At 43.9% G+C, this 18,209-nt stretch overlaps 1 protein-coding gene across 4 annotated transcripts in view; it reads left to right on the top strand.

Annotated features, from left to right (window-relative positions):
• nav2a (neuron navigator 2a) overlaps positions 1-18,209 on the top strand; it is a 141,898-nt gene that overhangs the window by 101,495 nt on the left and 22,194 nt on the right. For all 4 annotated transcript variants that reach the window (XM_057831890.1, XM_057831898.1, XM_057831907.1 and 1 more), the window contains 5 exons: positions 6,277-6,406; positions 10,523-10,835; positions 11,457-12,135; positions 12,657-12,876; positions 16,984-17,264. In XM_057831890.1, the coding sequence (XP_057687873.1) occupies positions 6,277-6,406; positions 10,523-10,835; positions 11,457-12,135; positions 12,657-12,876; positions 16,984-17,264 (1,623 nt within the window). The remainder of the gene's footprint in view (positions 1-6,276; positions 6,407-10,522; positions 10,836-11,456; positions 12,136-12,656; positions 12,877-16,983; positions 17,265-18,209) is intronic.

An 18,209-nucleotide genomic window follows, 5' to 3' on the forward strand; every position in this document is an offset into this window, starting at 1 on the left:
GAACATAGTTGTTACAGTTATAAATTTCTGTAATTATTGGAATTAAAAATTACCATAATCAATTTTTGCAATTTGCTGCTAATCAGTCCTGGGTACACCCCTCTTCCCCAAAGTCAGCTGCGTAAGATTCCAATTACCTGTGACTATAATGAGGATAACGAATGGTTCAACAGTCCTCGTCTCATGTCTCAGCTGGCACTAATATGCCTTGGCTAAAGTCTAAATTGTGGTTGATCCATTATAATGCTTTATCTTTGTAACATATCCAGCCCAGCATTCCGCTTGTCTAAGATCGCACCCTCGTCTCCCTGTCTCTTTTAGTCATTCTGTCTAGCTGTCTGTCTGTCTGTGTGTTTGTCCAAAGGTACAGAAGTAGCAATTTGGGTTGATACGGGTTAGCTGTAGGGTTTGGACCAGCAGATGCCTCTCCAACAAAGGAAATCCCCTTACTTCTGGTCTGCAGCTCTGTTGTGGCCACGTGCAGAATTGGGCCTGCCGGAGTTCCTGTGTACACGTGCCAGATTCAGACAAGGTTTTTCAGGAGGGGGTTTACAATGCGTCAGAACTGACCAACCAGCCACAGCCTTTAGGGAAACAAACATACCAAAAAAGTTAAACAAACACTGTTTTCCCAGAACATGTGATGGCACTCCTATTGGCTGACATTTTGCCTCCCCCTCTGCCCGGCACTGAACTCTGACCCATGGTGGAGAGCAGAACGTGCTCTAAAAAGAGACGTCTTGATAGTATCTCTTCGTCCTCAAATTCCGTACTCGTTTAGAAGCTTCTTTTCAACTCCTTAAACGTTTCAGAACTTCAAACTAGCAGATATATTGATGCATACTTTAATAATCCAAACAACAACAACATCTAAAAGAACTGCAGTCTTCCCAGAAACTGTCTATAATTGCTGGGAGATGGGTCAAAAGCAGAAGAAAAATGACATGGATAATATGTGCCATTATATGCGCAAGAGACAATGAGTAAGGATGAGATTAATCTGATTGGGTGTTCATTTGTGCAGGAATGTATCAATTAGTATTTTGAAACCAAAAATAAATGGCGTTTTTTGTTAATTATTATTCTAATTATGAATCCCTAGACTAGGCTTGGCACCCGTCCCTTGAAATACGGAATCGTTCCGTAATTGGGAATTTAAAAGTTGCGTTCCGTATTGGTTCAATACGGAACGCAGTTTATTCCGTATTTCACAATTGTCCCATGGGGCGACCCTGCGCGACCCCGGCTCCGGTGGCGGGGAGTTGCCTAGTTACCTCGCTCGCTCTGTTCAGCGCACCGCTCTGCGCGTTTTCAAAACAAAAATGTCTTCTTCAGCAGCAGAAGCTCAGGACAACCTACCTCATCCTCAAAAGGGGAAACGTCTCCATAAAATACAGTGGAGGGGGAAGAGGGGAACCCGTGGCTCGATAGAGTCACTGATGATGATTATAATGCGAACTGCGAACTGCGTTTGTGGAGGTCCCCTGGAGCATGCTGCAGGGGACCTCCACAAACGGAATATAAGATCCCAGAAGAGCCTTTGTCACAATTATTTGTACCTGAAACATCCCCCGAGCTTGATTTGGTATGTTATTATGCTCTCGTATATGGATAACATATAGGCTATATTTATATTTACCTTCATACATCTTGCATTGATAGGAGCATGGCTAGGCTATTTTAGTTGCTACTATGGTTGATTATTTTCAGGAATGATTTTTTTTTTTTTTTTTTTTTTTTTTTTGGAAACATGCATTTATTATCAATCAATATGGAATGAATGTATGTACCCATAAAGAATATCATATTTTGTTACGCTAACTAATGCTCCTCATTTGGAATCATTCCTAATAGATTAACAGCAAATAAACACTGAATAAATAGTCCTACTGCGGATATATACTATCTATTGATAGTGAATTTGACATCATCCCACTCCAACCCTCTAAATTACTGCAGCTGAGGTGACACAGGTATACCACACAGTAAAACGTAGTCAGCCAGAGCTACAATAGTGCTGACTGTGGACACAGGCTAAATCAGAAGATTTTTATGTGATTCCAAAATGGTGAAGAAAATGACTTTGGGGAGAACAAAGCAAGAGGCACTGTTAAAACAAGTCCTGGGTCCAAAGGCAGTGGGTGATATGCTCAAGATCTTAACGTCACCCATCCCATTCTCCATACAGACCGATGCCTCGAATAAATTGAGCAGGAAGATTATTCCCCTTGCTGTCCAGTACTTCAGTCCAGAGTCTGGGCTCACCAACAAAATGCTGGACTTCATAGATAATGAAGACAAGTCAGCTGCTGGAATTGTAGCTCTCCTGGAACATTCCCTTAAGAAATTTGGCTTGTCAATAGATCACGTGACCGGATTCAGTGCCGACAACACAAATGTTAATTACGATATTCACAGCTTCGTTTTCACTAACCTGCAGAAGAAAAAAAAAAACCAATCTGCTGCAAGGAAACTGCCATGCCCATGTAGTGCACAATACAGTTTTCTCATCTAAAAATAGATACATTTCTATGCATTTTAGGAGTTTTGGGGATGCCCCTTTTTTTCGCCCGTAAGACTTTGGGCGGGAGGGGGGCGTCCCTTATTTCTATTTCTGAAAGGTGGCAACCCTACCCTAAACTATGCTTACGGTGGCCGGGAAAAAATATAAATCGTTGATCAAGAAAAGTTGCATCCAAACACATTAAAGTTAGACTTGTAGGATTAAAGTTAACATAGAAACACTCGTTGGGACTTTTTGTCTGAGATGCCATGACCGCTCACGTGTGCAGCCATATTTGCTTCTTCTTGGTCAGCAGAGGGTGGACACAGCGTCGTTGAGAGGCAAATATGCCGTTCAAAGAAATGCTCGCAAAGGATTCTAAACTATCGTGGCAGAATGCAAGACACATGGATGTTTCAATAACAAATGAAAAAGTAAGGATAAACACTCAAGAAAATAAATTCACCGGTATGGGAATATTTCGGCTACAGAAAAGTTACAGACGACCGCGGCTTAAAGGAGGAGGGCCAACCGACATGTAAAACATATTTGCAGAGGATGGTTGCCGAAGAAGCAATACCTCCAATATGATTTTGTATTTATACAAAATTAAAGGTTAGTAAACACAGTCATGAAAGTTTCTGACCAGCTACAAGAGTTAACTCCAGCGTGTTTAGTGTGTCTAGCGGTGGTAAAACAGGTGGTGTTTTTTTGTGTCTGGCAACTGTCTGTGTTGAGAAAGAGAGTGTTTGTATAGTGTAAAAATGATACAAGTCATACACACGTCCTTTTTATGGAAAATAATTCACTATTTTTGTTCTGATGGTAATAATGTTGAGCTGTGGCTGTGGGTTTAGGCTCACCTAAAGGACTGCGTTTATAGTAATTTTATTTAGAATATTTCAGTATTTTTTATTTTTTATTTTAACATTATACTTATGTTCCAATTTGCTAATATGTTTTTCAAAATAAAAAATCCTGTTCAATGGATGAGTTTTTTTAAACCCAGATATCTCAAAGTAACACATTTTAGAGCTGTAATTGCAATACAGTAATACCCTGAAACTGTGATATTTTGCCTTAAGGTTATCATACCAACATAATATCATACCGGCACGTGCCTATGTAACACCACATATTTCTCAAAATTTATATTTTTTGCTCATCAAATCACCAGAGGTACGCTTCAACTCATACCACTGCCATCAAGTTGTGTATCTTGTTGCGCATTGTTTTCATGTGAAGTTTACCATTATGAAAACCGACATGAAATAAACCTACTTCATACTTATGTGGCTATTTTATAAAAGACATTGGCTGCATAGTGGAAAAGGATCCGTTATGAAACAATCACTTATAGGATTTGAAGCCATTTGTGTATGAGTATTTTAGATGCATGAAGACTCGCTTTAGATTGCTTACTAGGGGAAAGCAGTCAGTGCACTGACACCTATGTGTGCTCAGTGACTTACTGCCAGAGGATTGGTGAATATACCATACCTTTAAATTTCAACAGTATACATGATTGACTGCTGGACTAGGACTTGATCAACCTTAGTGGACCCTCCTTGAGAGAAGGTGTCTACTGGTAATGGCCGAAACACCCAATGATCTTAGGGGAACACTACTTAAAGACGTGTCCAGAAATTCTGACATAAAACTTTATGAATGTGTGTTTTGCTCTTGTTGTGTGTTTTGTACGAAGGTCCCCAGGCTCTGTTGATGACTCTGATGTGTGACGGCACGTGCCGTGCCTTTGATGCCCTGCTTTAAACTATCCTGACATGCTGTGGGTAGGGGGTTCTATTGCGATAGCTAGAAAAAGCCAAAATTCAAAATGCTTCATCAATAGGTGATCAACAAATGTTACAAATTTCCATTTTAGGGTAAATGTATTTTGAGCATTAATGCAAAATTTGATAGTTCACCAATTAGAGCAAACTTGTACATTAAATACATTAAAAGGGAAAGCAAAAAGACCCCGTCCTTTCCTTGCCAGTGGTTCATCCTCCAAGTAGCAGCTCGTGGTTAATGGGCCTGTCTGCTGTGATTGGCTGTAAAGTGCTGGTTGGTTGTCAACTGGCGGGTAGCTTTGCCAGCAGGAGGCTGTGGGCTGAACTACGCCGTTTAGTCCGATCTCTAATTAGAGATGTCAGGGTGGATCTGTCTGGGAAATTGCACAGTTGAACACATGCATAAACCATACCAGGAAAATGCAGTGAGGCAACAGTGGGATGAGGATTGTCCTTCACTTTCACTCTGTGATCATGTGGCTTTGACTTGTGTTGCCGTCTGATTTGAATTTGGCTCAAGTGACTTATTCAGGGCATGGTCTGTGTTTGTGTCAGTGTTCTCTATTAGTAGCACGACCTCAGCAGTGAACCGGTTAACAGTCCTGTGGGAGTCTCATGTTACTAGCAGCAGGGCAGGTCCTTCCCCTCTGCCCCCCTTCAGTCTATCCCTGATAGTCCAGTGGGAGAAAAACAGTACCCGAGGGATGAAGCATCATTGCAACAAGTGACAAAGAGGTCCATCTAGGAACACAGCCAAGGTGAGAGAGAGAGAGACAGAGACAAAGAGAAAGAGAGCACGAGAGACACTGAGGGCGCTCAGAGAGAGAGAGCGTGTGAGACTTCTGGCTCTTAGCGACATGGAGTCATGAAGCATTCTGTCCTGACTGATGCTTTCCTGCAGCGTTCTGGTTCCCACGGCAACCAAGGCAGCCTGAACAGGTAGATATCTGTGTCTGCGTGTGTATGTGTAAATTGAATTTGCTGTAGTTGTAGTACTTTGTAGAGGAAATGTCTTACTAGTGATAACTTTGTTTCAGTCTTGTTTAGGAAGTGTTAGATCTTTATGGTTTGTGTATGTCTTTCTTTCATTCTGCCATGTGGGACTTTCCCCTGTGGCTTCTGCGGTCGCTCTAAATCTCGAAGCACCTTTTAGCCTGCATGGAAGCTTTAAACTCCAAAGGTTTTTGAATTGTGGCTCTGCCGCTCTTTGATTTACTAGCTTCTGTTGGATAAACCGCATTTCTGTTCTGTTCTACTATACTTTCATTCTGACAAGTTGCTCACGACCCAAAATTACCAAGTAATCATATGTTTACTTCTATATTATGTACATATATATGTGTGTGTGGGTGTGTGGGCTTGTAAGACTTGAGATTCAGTGAGTAACAGGAAGTCAGGGTGGCTGGCAAGCGTGACTTTGAAAGAACCACAGGGAGGCTGATGATAACAGCCAATGAATGGCTGGCAGCTCCAGAGAGCACACATACACACGAATACAAATTTATTCATTTTTTTCTCCATCAACTCCTGGCATGATTGCTCTGTTCAGATGAGCCCCTTTGCGCTTGTCACACCCCCAAACACACGCATGCACCATGATGTCACCCCTTCTGTGAGTCTTTGTTCATCTGATAGACAATCCTATTCAGCTTGTGTGCTTGATTGTGTGTGTGTGCGCACCCAAGCGTAGATCATTTAGATTGCAAAGAAAGAAAGAAGAAAGAAACTCCAGGCAGTCAGAGAGACCAGATTCTTTTTCCCTTCCTGATTTGCAATTTTTTGTATAGCTGAGCATGTTAAATTATGAATTCATGAATACACAAATGTTGCCTTTCCATTTTGCTCTCGATGATGTTTAAAACTGGTCCTGTCCGCCATGCTTCCTTTACTATCTAAAGGAAGGATTCTAACAGTGATACTGGCACTTATCACAAAACAGTTTTTGTAAATATTTCCATTTCCTTTGTGTTACTTGTCTAGTTGGGATGATAGCAGCTCAGTGAGCAGCGGAATCAGCGACAACATTGACACTGATGACATCAACACCAGTTCGTCCATCTCCTCCTATGCCAACACACCTGCTGCACAGCGCAAGGGACTCAGCAAGCAGGTAACTATACGCTTATCACAATATTGAGCAATTCAATTTAATATCAATTTTTAACGTTTCTAATGACACTGTCTTGCCTCATTCCACATGGTTTCTCTGCACTCCCTCATTTCATTCCAATGAACAGTGCTTGTCAAGTTCAAATAAAAGTCCTTAAGAGGACATTTATGAATATTAATCAAAATAAAGAGAGAAGGCACTCAATTTTTTGCACAGCTTTCCAGGAGAACAGAGGGGAGCTATACAATGCAATACTAGACGACACCAGTGTTGTTTTTGGCAGCCCTTTCAATTTTCTTCTTAGTCTTAGTCTTTTGGAAAATAATACTTATTAGTTTTAGTCCTATTTTAGTCATTTCAAAATGTGTTTGTCTTCATTTAGTTCATTGTTTTTGTTGACGAAAATTCAAAACTAATTACATCTAGTTTTAGTTCACGTTTACTCAATATTTTCGTCTGTAAAATTTGAAAGTTTTACTCCAAAAATAAATTCATTAAAAAACACATTAAAAAAAAAAAAAAAAGGTTTCCAATTATTTCGAATGAACATAGACAGACGAGCACATGTTGTAGCATCTATAAACATCTACAAATCTATCACGTGATGATACACACTCAGCAGGAAAACAGTACTTACTAATTATTTTCATGTAATTATACCCACCTGGATGTCACGAACTGTATGTAAAAAAAGCTGTCTGAGAGTTTAGCAATAATTTAGCAATCCGTTAGCAATAGCCTAATTCTAACGTGAATGTTATGCTAACGCTACGAGTTACATTGAATGTGTGATGATCACTCAGCACAGACCTTTAAAGCCGAAAGTTTAAATGATGATACCATGTGTGTCTCAAAACATGCAATGGGGAGACTGGAGAGGACACTAGTGGGTGACTTGGGGGTGTGCAGCACGTCACATGAGCGACTCAACCAGACACTGCTAGGATGCAGGCTAACTACACATAAATGTCGCACATGTGACGGAACCTATGGCACGTTTTCGTCAGGTCTCGTCAGACGACAACTAGCGTTTGTGTCGTAATGTTTTAGTCTCCCAAGACATGTTTTTAGCTCGTTATCGTTTCGCCATCATTATGAAAAAATTGTTCGTCGACGAAATATTTTCATCATAGTCATCATTAACGAAAACAACACTGGACTGGACAACACAATACAGTCTCCACAATTGCTCTAAACCCTCCGTTCCATCTCTTTTTATTTGGCATGTCCCTAGCTACAAAGAGGTGTCTTATCTTTAAAGGAATTGGTGAGCAAAGCGAGGGTGACACCCAATGAACTTCTTTTTCTATGTATGTGCATGTAGGTGAAATTAGTACATGTGTAAAACAACAAGTAACAACAAATAGCTATTTCAGCAATACATTTATGCAAAACATTTATTAACCGTTTGCAGCTTCTCCAACTTCTTCTTTCTTCTGCTTTTGAGAATAAACTGGTTTGGGCCAGCCTCATGGAGAAGTTTCTTATTGTGATTTAAAGCATCTTATTAAACAAGCAAAGTGTATATGAAATGCAGTGATGATCAGCTTGCGCAAATGTATGATACCCTCGATACTTATTTCAACAGTGAGGAACACCAAATCAGTGGTCCAAGAGAAAATGTATACATTTGCCAACTTTTTCCACTTTGGTAAACAAAAGGGTCTGAAGGCCAGTGAGCAAGCAAAGTGCATGTATTGTCTCAGAGGTCAGGGAGAAGAGAAGAAAGAAGGGGCATAAAAGTTTTGTGCGGTATATAGGGCAGGTAAATGTGGCCTGTATCTGGAAATATCTATCTCACATTGGCTGCATGCCATGTGCAGTGTGTTTTAATAGTGTTTTAACAGTAAACTACTGCTTTTTTGACATGCTGCCTTGGCAACTGGAAGAGCAGCTTGAAAGCAGCTGTCATTCTTCAAACAGTTGTAATTTAGTGTCTTAAAGGCTACGGAGAAGGAGCCAACTTCAGTCAAGTTGGAAGGCATTTCTAGTCAAGCACTGACTCACCTACTTTTCATATGTTTTGAAAACCAAACAAACATGTGAAATGGTAAATATCAGTGTCCGCGTGCTGTCAGTGACTCACTTAGAAAACTAAGCTGCCTTAGGAGTGACACATGATGCTACTTTAAAGATTCGAGTTTAAACTTTTATTCTAAGATGGTACAAACAGGAGAAAAACAGTGGTGTCATTTTTTTAAAGATGCTTTCAGGCTTATTCTCTTATTTACGAATTACTGATGGCTAATCTTTGAACACTTTACAGCATCATGTTGACATCACATTTCTTTAAAAATATCTCCTCCAAACACTGTATACGTAAACACTGTATACGTATATACGTATACAGTGGTATGAAAAAGTATCTGCACCTTTTGGAATTTCTCACATTTCTGCATAAAATCACCATTAAATGTGATCTGATCTTTGTCAAAGTCACGCATATGTAAAAACAGTTTGTGCTTCAACTAAAACCACCTAAACATTTATAGGTTTTCATATTTAAATGAGGATAGCATGCAAACAACGGCAGAAGGGGGAAAAATAAGTAAGTGAACTCTCTGCGTAGGGAGACTTAAAGAGCAACTGAAACCAATTTTTACCAAACAAATTAAGTCAGGTGTGTGCTCAATCACCGATGAGTGGTTTAAAGCTGCCCTGCCCACTATAAAACACACACCTGGTAAGAATTGTCTTGATGGGATGCATTCTTTGATGTGCATCATAACTCAGTCAAAAGCGCTATCTGAAGACCTGAAATCAAGGATTGTTGATTTGGATAAAGCTGGGAAAAGATACAAAACCATCTCTAAAAGTCTGGATGTTCATCAATAGACAGTCAGAGAAGTTGTCTAAAAATGGAGGGAGTTTGGCAGTGTTACTTCTCTCCCAAGGAGTGGCCGTCCACAAAAGATGACATCAAGAGTTCAGTGCAGAATACTCAGAGAGGTAAAAAATAACCCTAGAGTGTCTGTTAAAGACTTACAGAAATCACTGGCACAGCCCAATATGTCTGTGCGCACATGAACTTTATGTAAAACTATGGCCAAGAATGGTGCTCATGGGAGGACTCCACGGAGGAAGCCACTGTTGTGTAAAAAAACATTGTTGCTCGTTTAATGTTCGCAAAAAGGCACTTGAACACTCCACAGACGTTTTGGCAAAATATTTTGTGGGCTGATGTAACCAAAGTTGAATTGTTTGGGAGTAACTCACAATGTCATGTGTGGAGGGAAAATGGAAAAGCTCACCAACATCAACACCTCATCCCCACCGTGAAGCATGGTGGAGGGAGCATCATTATTTAGGGCTGTTTTTGCTGCCTCAGGGTCTGGACAACTTGCAATAATTAATGGAAGAATTAATTTAAAAGTTTATCGGGATATTTTGCAGGAAAACCTGAGGCCGTCTGTCAGACAGTTAAAGCTAAAAACAGCATGGATGCTGCAAAAAGACAATGATCCAAAACACAGAAGTAAATCAACTTCAGAATGGTTTCAGAAGAACAAAATGCACATTCTGGAGTGGCCAGGTCAAAGTCCAGACTTGAACCCCATTGAGATGCTGTGGCATGACCTAAAGACAGTTATTCATGCCAGACATCCCAGGAATCTGACTGAACTTAAGCAGCTTTGTAGAGAAGAAAGGGCCAAGATTTGTCCTGATCGCTGTGCCAGACTGATGTGCAGCTCCAGGAAGCATCTGGTTGAAGTTAATGCTTCCATGGAGGGGGGGCACAAAATATTAAATTTGATGGTTCAGTTACTTATTTTTTCCCCTTCTGTCATTTGTTTTTTGCATACTATCCTAATTAAAATATGAAAACCTATAAATATTTGGGTGGTTTTAGTTAAAGCAGACACTGTTTTTAATCTGTGTGATTTTGACACAGATCAAATCACATTGATGGTGATATCATGAGAAATGTGAGAAATTTCAAAAGATTCAGTTACTTTTTCATATCACTTTGCAAATATATACAGTATGTATATATAAAGTGTTCATGCTTTTTAGACCAACATCCACTTACAGTATTGTACGAATCAGTCGGCAATTTATCAAAGATGCTTTCTTCAGTAGTGTTGAGCCAGACATACTTCATATGTGTGTTTTCAGCCTGTGACAGATGCCGAGAAGCATTCAGTGTCCACAGTGGTGCACCAGGTCTGGTCAGGAGACGAGTTGAAAAAGCCAGACAGTGAGTCGGACGGCGGTGTCAAAATGGAGCCAGGATCCAAGTGGAGCCGTCGAAACCCCTCTGACATTTCTGATGAGTCAGACAAAGGCGGATCAGCAAGAAAGACCCCCTCGGTGTCCCACACTGGGTCCTGGCGGAGAGGCATGAGCACTCAGGTGGGGGTGACGCCCCCTCGGACCAAAAGCACCAGTAGCACATGTTGCACAAGTTCTACTAAAACCCACAGTTCAGGTAACATACACTACATTATTATATATTGTATAGGCCTACATGGTATTTCAGTCATGTTGCTGAAGTCACTAACTAAACCTTTTGGATAAATTTGTGTGTATTTGTTAATGCAAATAGAGAACTAAACTGTCTTCCTAAATGGCAAATGACTTGGCAAATGTAGATCAATTTGACCTTTCTTTAATGAAGTACTTGACAGATTTGACTGTTTCGTCAAATAATTACTTTTAGGACTAATAGGAATGAGTGATTCAATGTGCAAGTGCTTATTTTTAGTGGACTGGACAGACTATTCACATGTTTAGAGATGATGTTAGTACAAGGTCTCCCTAGAATACGTGGTGGCCTAAACATAACAATACACATACCGTACTTTTAGAATGTAGATCATTTTATGTTTGCAATAAAGTTTTCTCCTTGAAGTTTTTCAGTGTTCAATTTGTGGCAAGAATTTAATTTGAAAAATCTCTTGGACTAATTTCCCCTACAAAATCTGCATAACCAACTATTGATCTATCCCTCTTTCCAATATGTCTTTATTCACCAGCTGACTAAATTGTCATAGGAAGATCTTGCAGTGATTTCATAACACTCATCATATTTTTGCTGTATGTCTCGCAGGTAAAACAGATGATGTCAAGGTTTCAGAGAAGGGACGTCTGTCTCCACGTTCTAACGGCCTTAACCGCTCACCTTCTGATGCTGCAGATGAAAACAAGACACAATCGCTCACTAGCAGCCACACATCGGCACCAACCTCTCTCACGCACACACTTTCAGAACCCCAGACACATGCCTCCCGTACACCGACAAGCACATTTGGCTTCAAGAAACAGGGCCATGGCACAGCAACCATGGTAACTGCCAGTGGGGCCACCATTACCAGTGGCTCAGCTACTCTGGGGAAAGTTCCAAAATCTGGCGTACGCTCACTGGTGGGATTGAAGACAGGTGGGCAGGATGGGGCGTTGCTGCTAGGCCACCATGATGATGGCTTCCTCCCTGTTAGTGCCCGCTCCAGCCTTCAATATCGCAGCCTCCCGAGGCCCGGCCGCTCAGGGGCAGCTGCCCGTAATGGAAACCGCTCGTCCACCAGCAGCATTGAAGCCGCCGTGCTCTCGGTTACATCATATGGGAAAAATGCAATCAGCATCACCAAGCCTAATGGTTCGGGATGTCTCCTGGCAAATCAGACCGATCGAGAGAAAGGCGTCTCAGAAATTGACAATTTCAGGAGTGGAGGATCAGCAACTGTTCCTCTTACTGGAAGACAACCGGTTTCATCACCGACACTACGCAGGTTAGCACATAAACTCATCACCCTAACTACGAATCAAGTGTGCTCTTGTTGTTTAATCACTGAGTAATAATCACGTGTGTGGGCATGTTTTGTATGCCCTCACCCACCCCCATGAAGGTCAAATGAAGTCACAGTAAATTGAGGCAGAAGTTGATCTTAAATGATTTGCTTCCAAACATCTAAAGCCTTGGCAAAGTGTCCGGGGAGAGTGCTGGCTAATGAGAGCCTTACCTCAACATTCTATCCTCATTATTGTCAGGGAGTGGTAACTCTACAGAGCTGTTCTAGCCTATCGCTAACACTATCATTTAACTGTAACCCAGGATAAGCACATACAGGAGAGAGTTAGGAGTCTGTGTGTCAACTTTGATTTAAATCTGAGCAAGGACTCCTCTAATTGACATAATGGAATAGAAATTCTTAATATGCAGTTGAATAAATAGATTTCAATGAAGCGTCATATTGACTGTGTGTATTTAAAATGACTCGCTCACCTCACAAGTACACTTAATTCACCACAGATTGTTTGGTGGCAAGACCAACAAACAGGCTCCAGTCACCACAGCAGACAACATGAAGAACTCTACTATTATCTCCAACCCCCATGCTACCATGAATCATGTGACCGCGGTGGTTGAGTCCTCTGATGGAGGGCCGGGAGGCGTGGACAATGATACCATCAGCCCAATGTTCGGGGGACGAGTGCCTGGGTCCGGCACAGGTACACTGGGCAGCGAACAGGTGAGGTGCCCCTCGGATAAATAGTACAAGAAATTGATTCTTATGCAGTGACAGTTGACACTGAACCTCTGTTTGCTGGAACTTCATAGTATATTCATCCATCAATTTTTGACTGTGATTGTACAAATTAGGGTTGATCTTACTGAGTTGACCTTGGGTGAGAAACCCTGGACTGGTTGCTAGCACTTCAACTGAAATTTATTTCCCTTTAAACGTTAGTTGACTCAAAAAAATACAAAGGTGTGGTCAGAGATGGTTGGAATAAAAGTGCTTAATATAATATGAGACAGACGTTGGTGTTGATTTGAGTGCCTGAGGGTAAAAGCGGCAAGTTTGTGCATGTTCGTTCGTTCGTCGTCTCCCGCTTATCCGAATCCGGGTCGCGGGGGCAGCAGCCTCAGCAAAGAGGCCCAGACAGCCCTCTCCCCAGCCACTTCCACCAGCTCATCTGGGAGAATCCCAAGGCGTTCCCAGGCAAGCCGAGAGATATAATCCTTCCAGCGTGTCCTGGGTCGGCCCCGGGGTCTCCTCCCAGTTGGACATGCCTGAAACACCTCCCGAGGGAGGCGTCCAGGGGGCATCCTAACCAGATGTCCAAACCACCTCAACTGGCTCCTCTCGACATGAAGGAGCAGCGGCTCTACTCCGAGTCCCTCCCGGATGACCGAGCTCCTAACCCTATCTCGAAGGCTGAGCCCGGCCACTCTCCGAAGGAAACTCATTTCAGCCGCTTGTATCCGCAATCTTGTTCTTTCGGTCATTACCCAAATTTCATGGCCATAGGTGAGGGTAGGAATGTAGATTGACCGGTAAATCGAGAGCTTCGCCTTCCGGCTCAGCTCCCTCTTCACCACGAGAGACTGGTTAAGCGCCCGCAACACTGCTGATGCTGCCCCAATTCGCCTGTCAATCTCACGTTCCGACCTACCCTCACTCGTGAACAAGATCCCAAGATACTTAAACTCCTCCACCTGGGGCAGGAACTCACCCCCGACCTGGAGCGAGCAATCCACCCTTTTCCGGCTGAGAACCATGGCCTCAGACTTGGAGGTGCTGATTCTCATCCCAGCCGCTTCACACTCGGCTGCGAACTGTTCCAGCGAGAGCTGGAGGTCGCTGTTTGATGGAGCCAGAAGGACCACATCATCCGCAAAAAGCAGAGATGAGATCCTCCCACCACCGAACTCGACCCCCTCCACCACCCGGCTGCGCCTAGAAATTCTGTCCATGAAAGTCACGAACAGAACCGGTGACAAAGGGCAGCCCTGGCGGAGTCCAACTCTCACCGGGAACTGGTCCGATTTATTGCCGGCCACACGGACCAGACTCATACTCCTGTGGTAGAGGGACTGGATGGCCCCTAGCAGAGGGCTATCCACCCCATACTCCCGGAGTACCCCCCACAGGGTGCCCCTGGGGACACGGTCATAAGCCTTCTCCAAATCCACAAAACACATGTGGACTGAATTGGCGAACTCCCATGCCCCCTCAAGCACCCTCGCGAGGGTAAAGAGCTGGTCCGTGGTTCCACGGCCAGGACGAAAACCACATTGTTCCTCCTCGATCTGAGGTTCAACTATCGACCTGACCCTCCTTTCCAGTACCCTGGCGTAGACTTTCCCGGGGAGGCTGAGGAGTGTGATCCCCCGATAGTTGGAACACACCCTCTGGTCGCCTTTCTTAAAGATAGGGACCACCACCCCGGTTTGCCATTCCAAAGGCACTGCCCCCGATGACCACGCAATGTTGCACAGGCGCGTCAACCAAGACAGCCCTGCAACATCCAAAGCCTTGAGATACCCAGGGCGGACTTCATCAATCCCTGGAGCTCCGCCACCGTGTAGTAATTGCACTACCTTGGCAACTTCTGCCCCAGTGATTGACCCGACCAACCCTAGGTCCCTCGGCTCCGTTTCCTCCATGGAATGCGTGTTAGTGGGATTAAGGAGGTCCTCAAAGTATTCCTTCCACCGTCCGACTATGTCCTCAGTTGAAGTTAGTAACTCCCCGCCCCCACTGTAAACAGTGTGGGCAAGATGCCGCCTTCCCCCCCTGAGGCGTCGGACGGTTTGCCAGAACCTTTTTGGAGCCGATCGATAGTCTTCCTCCATAGCCTCACCGAACTCCTCCCACGTCCGATTTTTTGCCTCGGCGACTGCCAAAGCTGCACTCCGCTTGGCCCGCCGGTACCAGTCAGCTGTCTCAGGAGACCCACAGGCCAACCATGCCCTGTATGCCTCCTTCTTCAGCTTAATGGCCCCCCTCACCTCCGGTGTCCACCATCTGGTTCGAGGGTTACCACCACGACTGGTCCCAGCTACCTTGCGGCCACAGCTCTCAGCAGCCGCCTTGACAATGGCAGAGCGAAACAAAGCCCATTCAGACTCAATGTCCCCCACTGCCCCCGAAACGTGGTCAAAGCTCTGCCGGAGGTGCGAGTTGAAAATCAGTCTGACAGGTTCCTCCGCCAAGCGTTCCCAGCAGACCCTCACTATTCGTTTAGGCCTACCAGGTCTGCGTGGCTTCTTCCCCTGCCATCTGATCCAACTCACCACCAGGTGGTGGTCAGTTGACAGCTCTGCTCCTCTCTTCACCCGAGTGTCCAGAACATAAGGCCGCAGGTCTGATGATACGACTACAAAATCGATCATCGACCGGCGGCCTAAGGTGTCCTGGTGCCATGTGCACCGATGAACATCCTTATGTTCGAACATGGTGTTCGTTATGGCCAAACTGTAGGTAGCACAGAAGTCCAACAACTGAACACCACTCGGGTTCAGATCAGGCAGGCCGTTCCTCCCAACCACTCCTCTCCAGGTCACACTGTCATTGCCCACGTGGGCGTTGAAGTCCCCCAGTAGGATAATGGAGTCCCCTCTCGGGGCACTTTCCAGTACCCTTCCAAGAGACTCCAAAAAGGGCGGGTAATCTGCACTACCATTCGGTGCATATGCACTGATAATAGTGAGAACCCGTTCCCCAACCCTAAGGCGCAGGGAAGCGACCCTTTCGTCCACTGGGGTAAACTCCAATACAGAGGCAGAGAGCCATGGGGCTATCAAAAGACCCACCCCAGCCTTCCGCCTCCCCCCCGGAGCAACTCCAGAAAAGGAGAGTGTCCAACCCCTCTCAAGGACCTGGGTTCCAGAGCCAGAGCTATGTGTTGAGGTGAGGCCGACTATATCTAGCCGGAATCGCTCAACCTCTTCAATAAGCTCCCGCTCCTTCCCCGCCAGAGAGGTGACGTTCCATGTTCCAAATGCCAGTTTCCACAACCGGGGATCAGACCGCCAAGGTCCCTGCCTTTGTCTGCTACCCGATCCACATAGCACCGGACCCTGTGGATTCAACCTGTGGGTGGTGGGTCCACGGGACGACGAGCCCATGTATCCGGTTCGGGCTGTGCCCGGCCGGGCCCCATGGGCGAAGGCCCGACCACCAGGCGCTCGCACACGGGCCCCAACCCCAGGCCTGGCTCCAGGGCGGAGCCCCGGTACTCCTCCGGGCCGGGTACACGTACTCCTGTTTTTACCGTCCATCAGGGTCTTTTGAACCGTTCTTTGTCTGACCCTTCGCCTAGGACCAATCTGTCATGTGAAACACTAGCAGGGGCAAAAGCCCCCGACAGCATAGCTCCTAGGGTCATTAGGGCACTCAAACTTCCCCACCACGATAAGGTGACGGCTCACGGAGAAGGTTTGTGCATGTGTCTATTGCAATATTCCAACATGATTCATTTTGTGCATGTGTATTTTGTAATATGCTAACATGATTCATGAAGCTGTATATGAGATTCTGTGAAATGACGACAACTTGAGTTTGTTCATTCATACCATGTTTTTGAAAAACTAATCATGTAATGATAGATAAATATAAAAAAAATAAACAGCAAAATATCAAACTTAGCATAGGGTAGAAAACATTCATGCGTCACAATTTCTAAATTGTCAAGGGCAGCCAGAGATAGTGGAAAATGTTAAGCGTGCTATTCCAACATAAAAAGCACTGTCCTTGTTCCAATGGCATTTTTTAAATCATTTAGAAAACAATCAAGGATGGAGAATTGTGATTTTCTTAAGAATTTACACCATCTTTTTCCTGCCTCAGGCTTCCAGTCCAGGCTCAGTCTATTCCTCCACTGGCCCCTCAAACAGTCTAACGTGGGGCACAACATTCAGCAGCTCCTCTGCCCAGAGCAGGGAGAGCACACTGGGTGGGCATGGCGGAACAGGCAGCATGGGCTATCCCTCTGTCAGCAGCATGCACACTAGCAGTGAGTCCATTGACATGAGCCTGGGTAGCGCCGGGGGAGGAGGGGGCCACGGGACCCATAGGGAGGACACCTCGTCTGCCTTGGGCCGCACCGGCAGCGTCAAGATGTCGGAAAGGTAAGCACACAGTCGTGAAATGGGATGTTTTGGGGCGCATTTACAAATTCATGCTGGAATACTGGTACACCCTTAGACATATTTATCATCCCACATCTTTTAAGAATGTTGCTGCCATACCCTTTTTATGTGTTATATTTTCAGGGCGCATAAGAAACAAAATGCCTTCCATCTTCCTGAGTTGTATTAGTTTGGGTTGCATCAGTTATTGTTGTTCAGTGGAAAAAAAAAAATTGAAAAATATTATGCACTTATATGATACAACAAAGTATTAGACAAACTTGCATTTATTTGACATCTGCACAAAGAACAGGACACATTCATTGTAGATCATGAGAGTGCACCAGCTTTACTAAAATCACACAGCTAAACCTCATAAAATTATTCAAAACAGCGCTCGTTATAATGCAGTGCTTCTCAATTATTTTCTGTTTCACCCCCCCCCCCCCCCAGAAACATGTAACCGTTTCCCCCCACTCTCTGCCGTCACTGTAAATACAGTAGCATCATTTGTCCATAAAATTATTATAAGTACACCTCTGAATAACATTATGTCCTTTTGAATATTAAAGAAAAGTAATATAGATCAACTTACAATAAAGTATAACATTATTAACATTGTTTTGTTTGTAACAGAAAAGACTTAAAGCGAATCAATTTACCTGAATTAAAAAAAAAAAAAAGTCACATCCAAACTGTAAAAATATATTCAAGGTACATTTTTCGACCATTTGATTCTAAAAAATAAAATTTAATAAAATCAATAAATAATAATAAATTCAAATTGATTAGCAACATTAACTCAAGAGGACAACGTTATCAGCTCCTTTGCTATGGTGTGGGGTTATTTTTCGCTGAGCAACCTGGTATGCCACCTAATACGATGCTAACAGTGCTCGCTGTTTTACTCATGTAACAATGACAAAGCGGGACGATTGTTGGCAA

The sequence above is a fragment of the Corythoichthys intestinalis genome, chromosome 1 (assembly GCF_030265065.1).
Source record: "Corythoichthys intestinalis isolate RoL2023-P3 chromosome 1, ASM3026506v1, whole genome shotgun sequence".
Lineage (NCBI taxonomy): Eukaryota > Metazoa > Chordata > Actinopteri > Syngnathiformes > Syngnathidae > Corythoichthys > Corythoichthys intestinalis.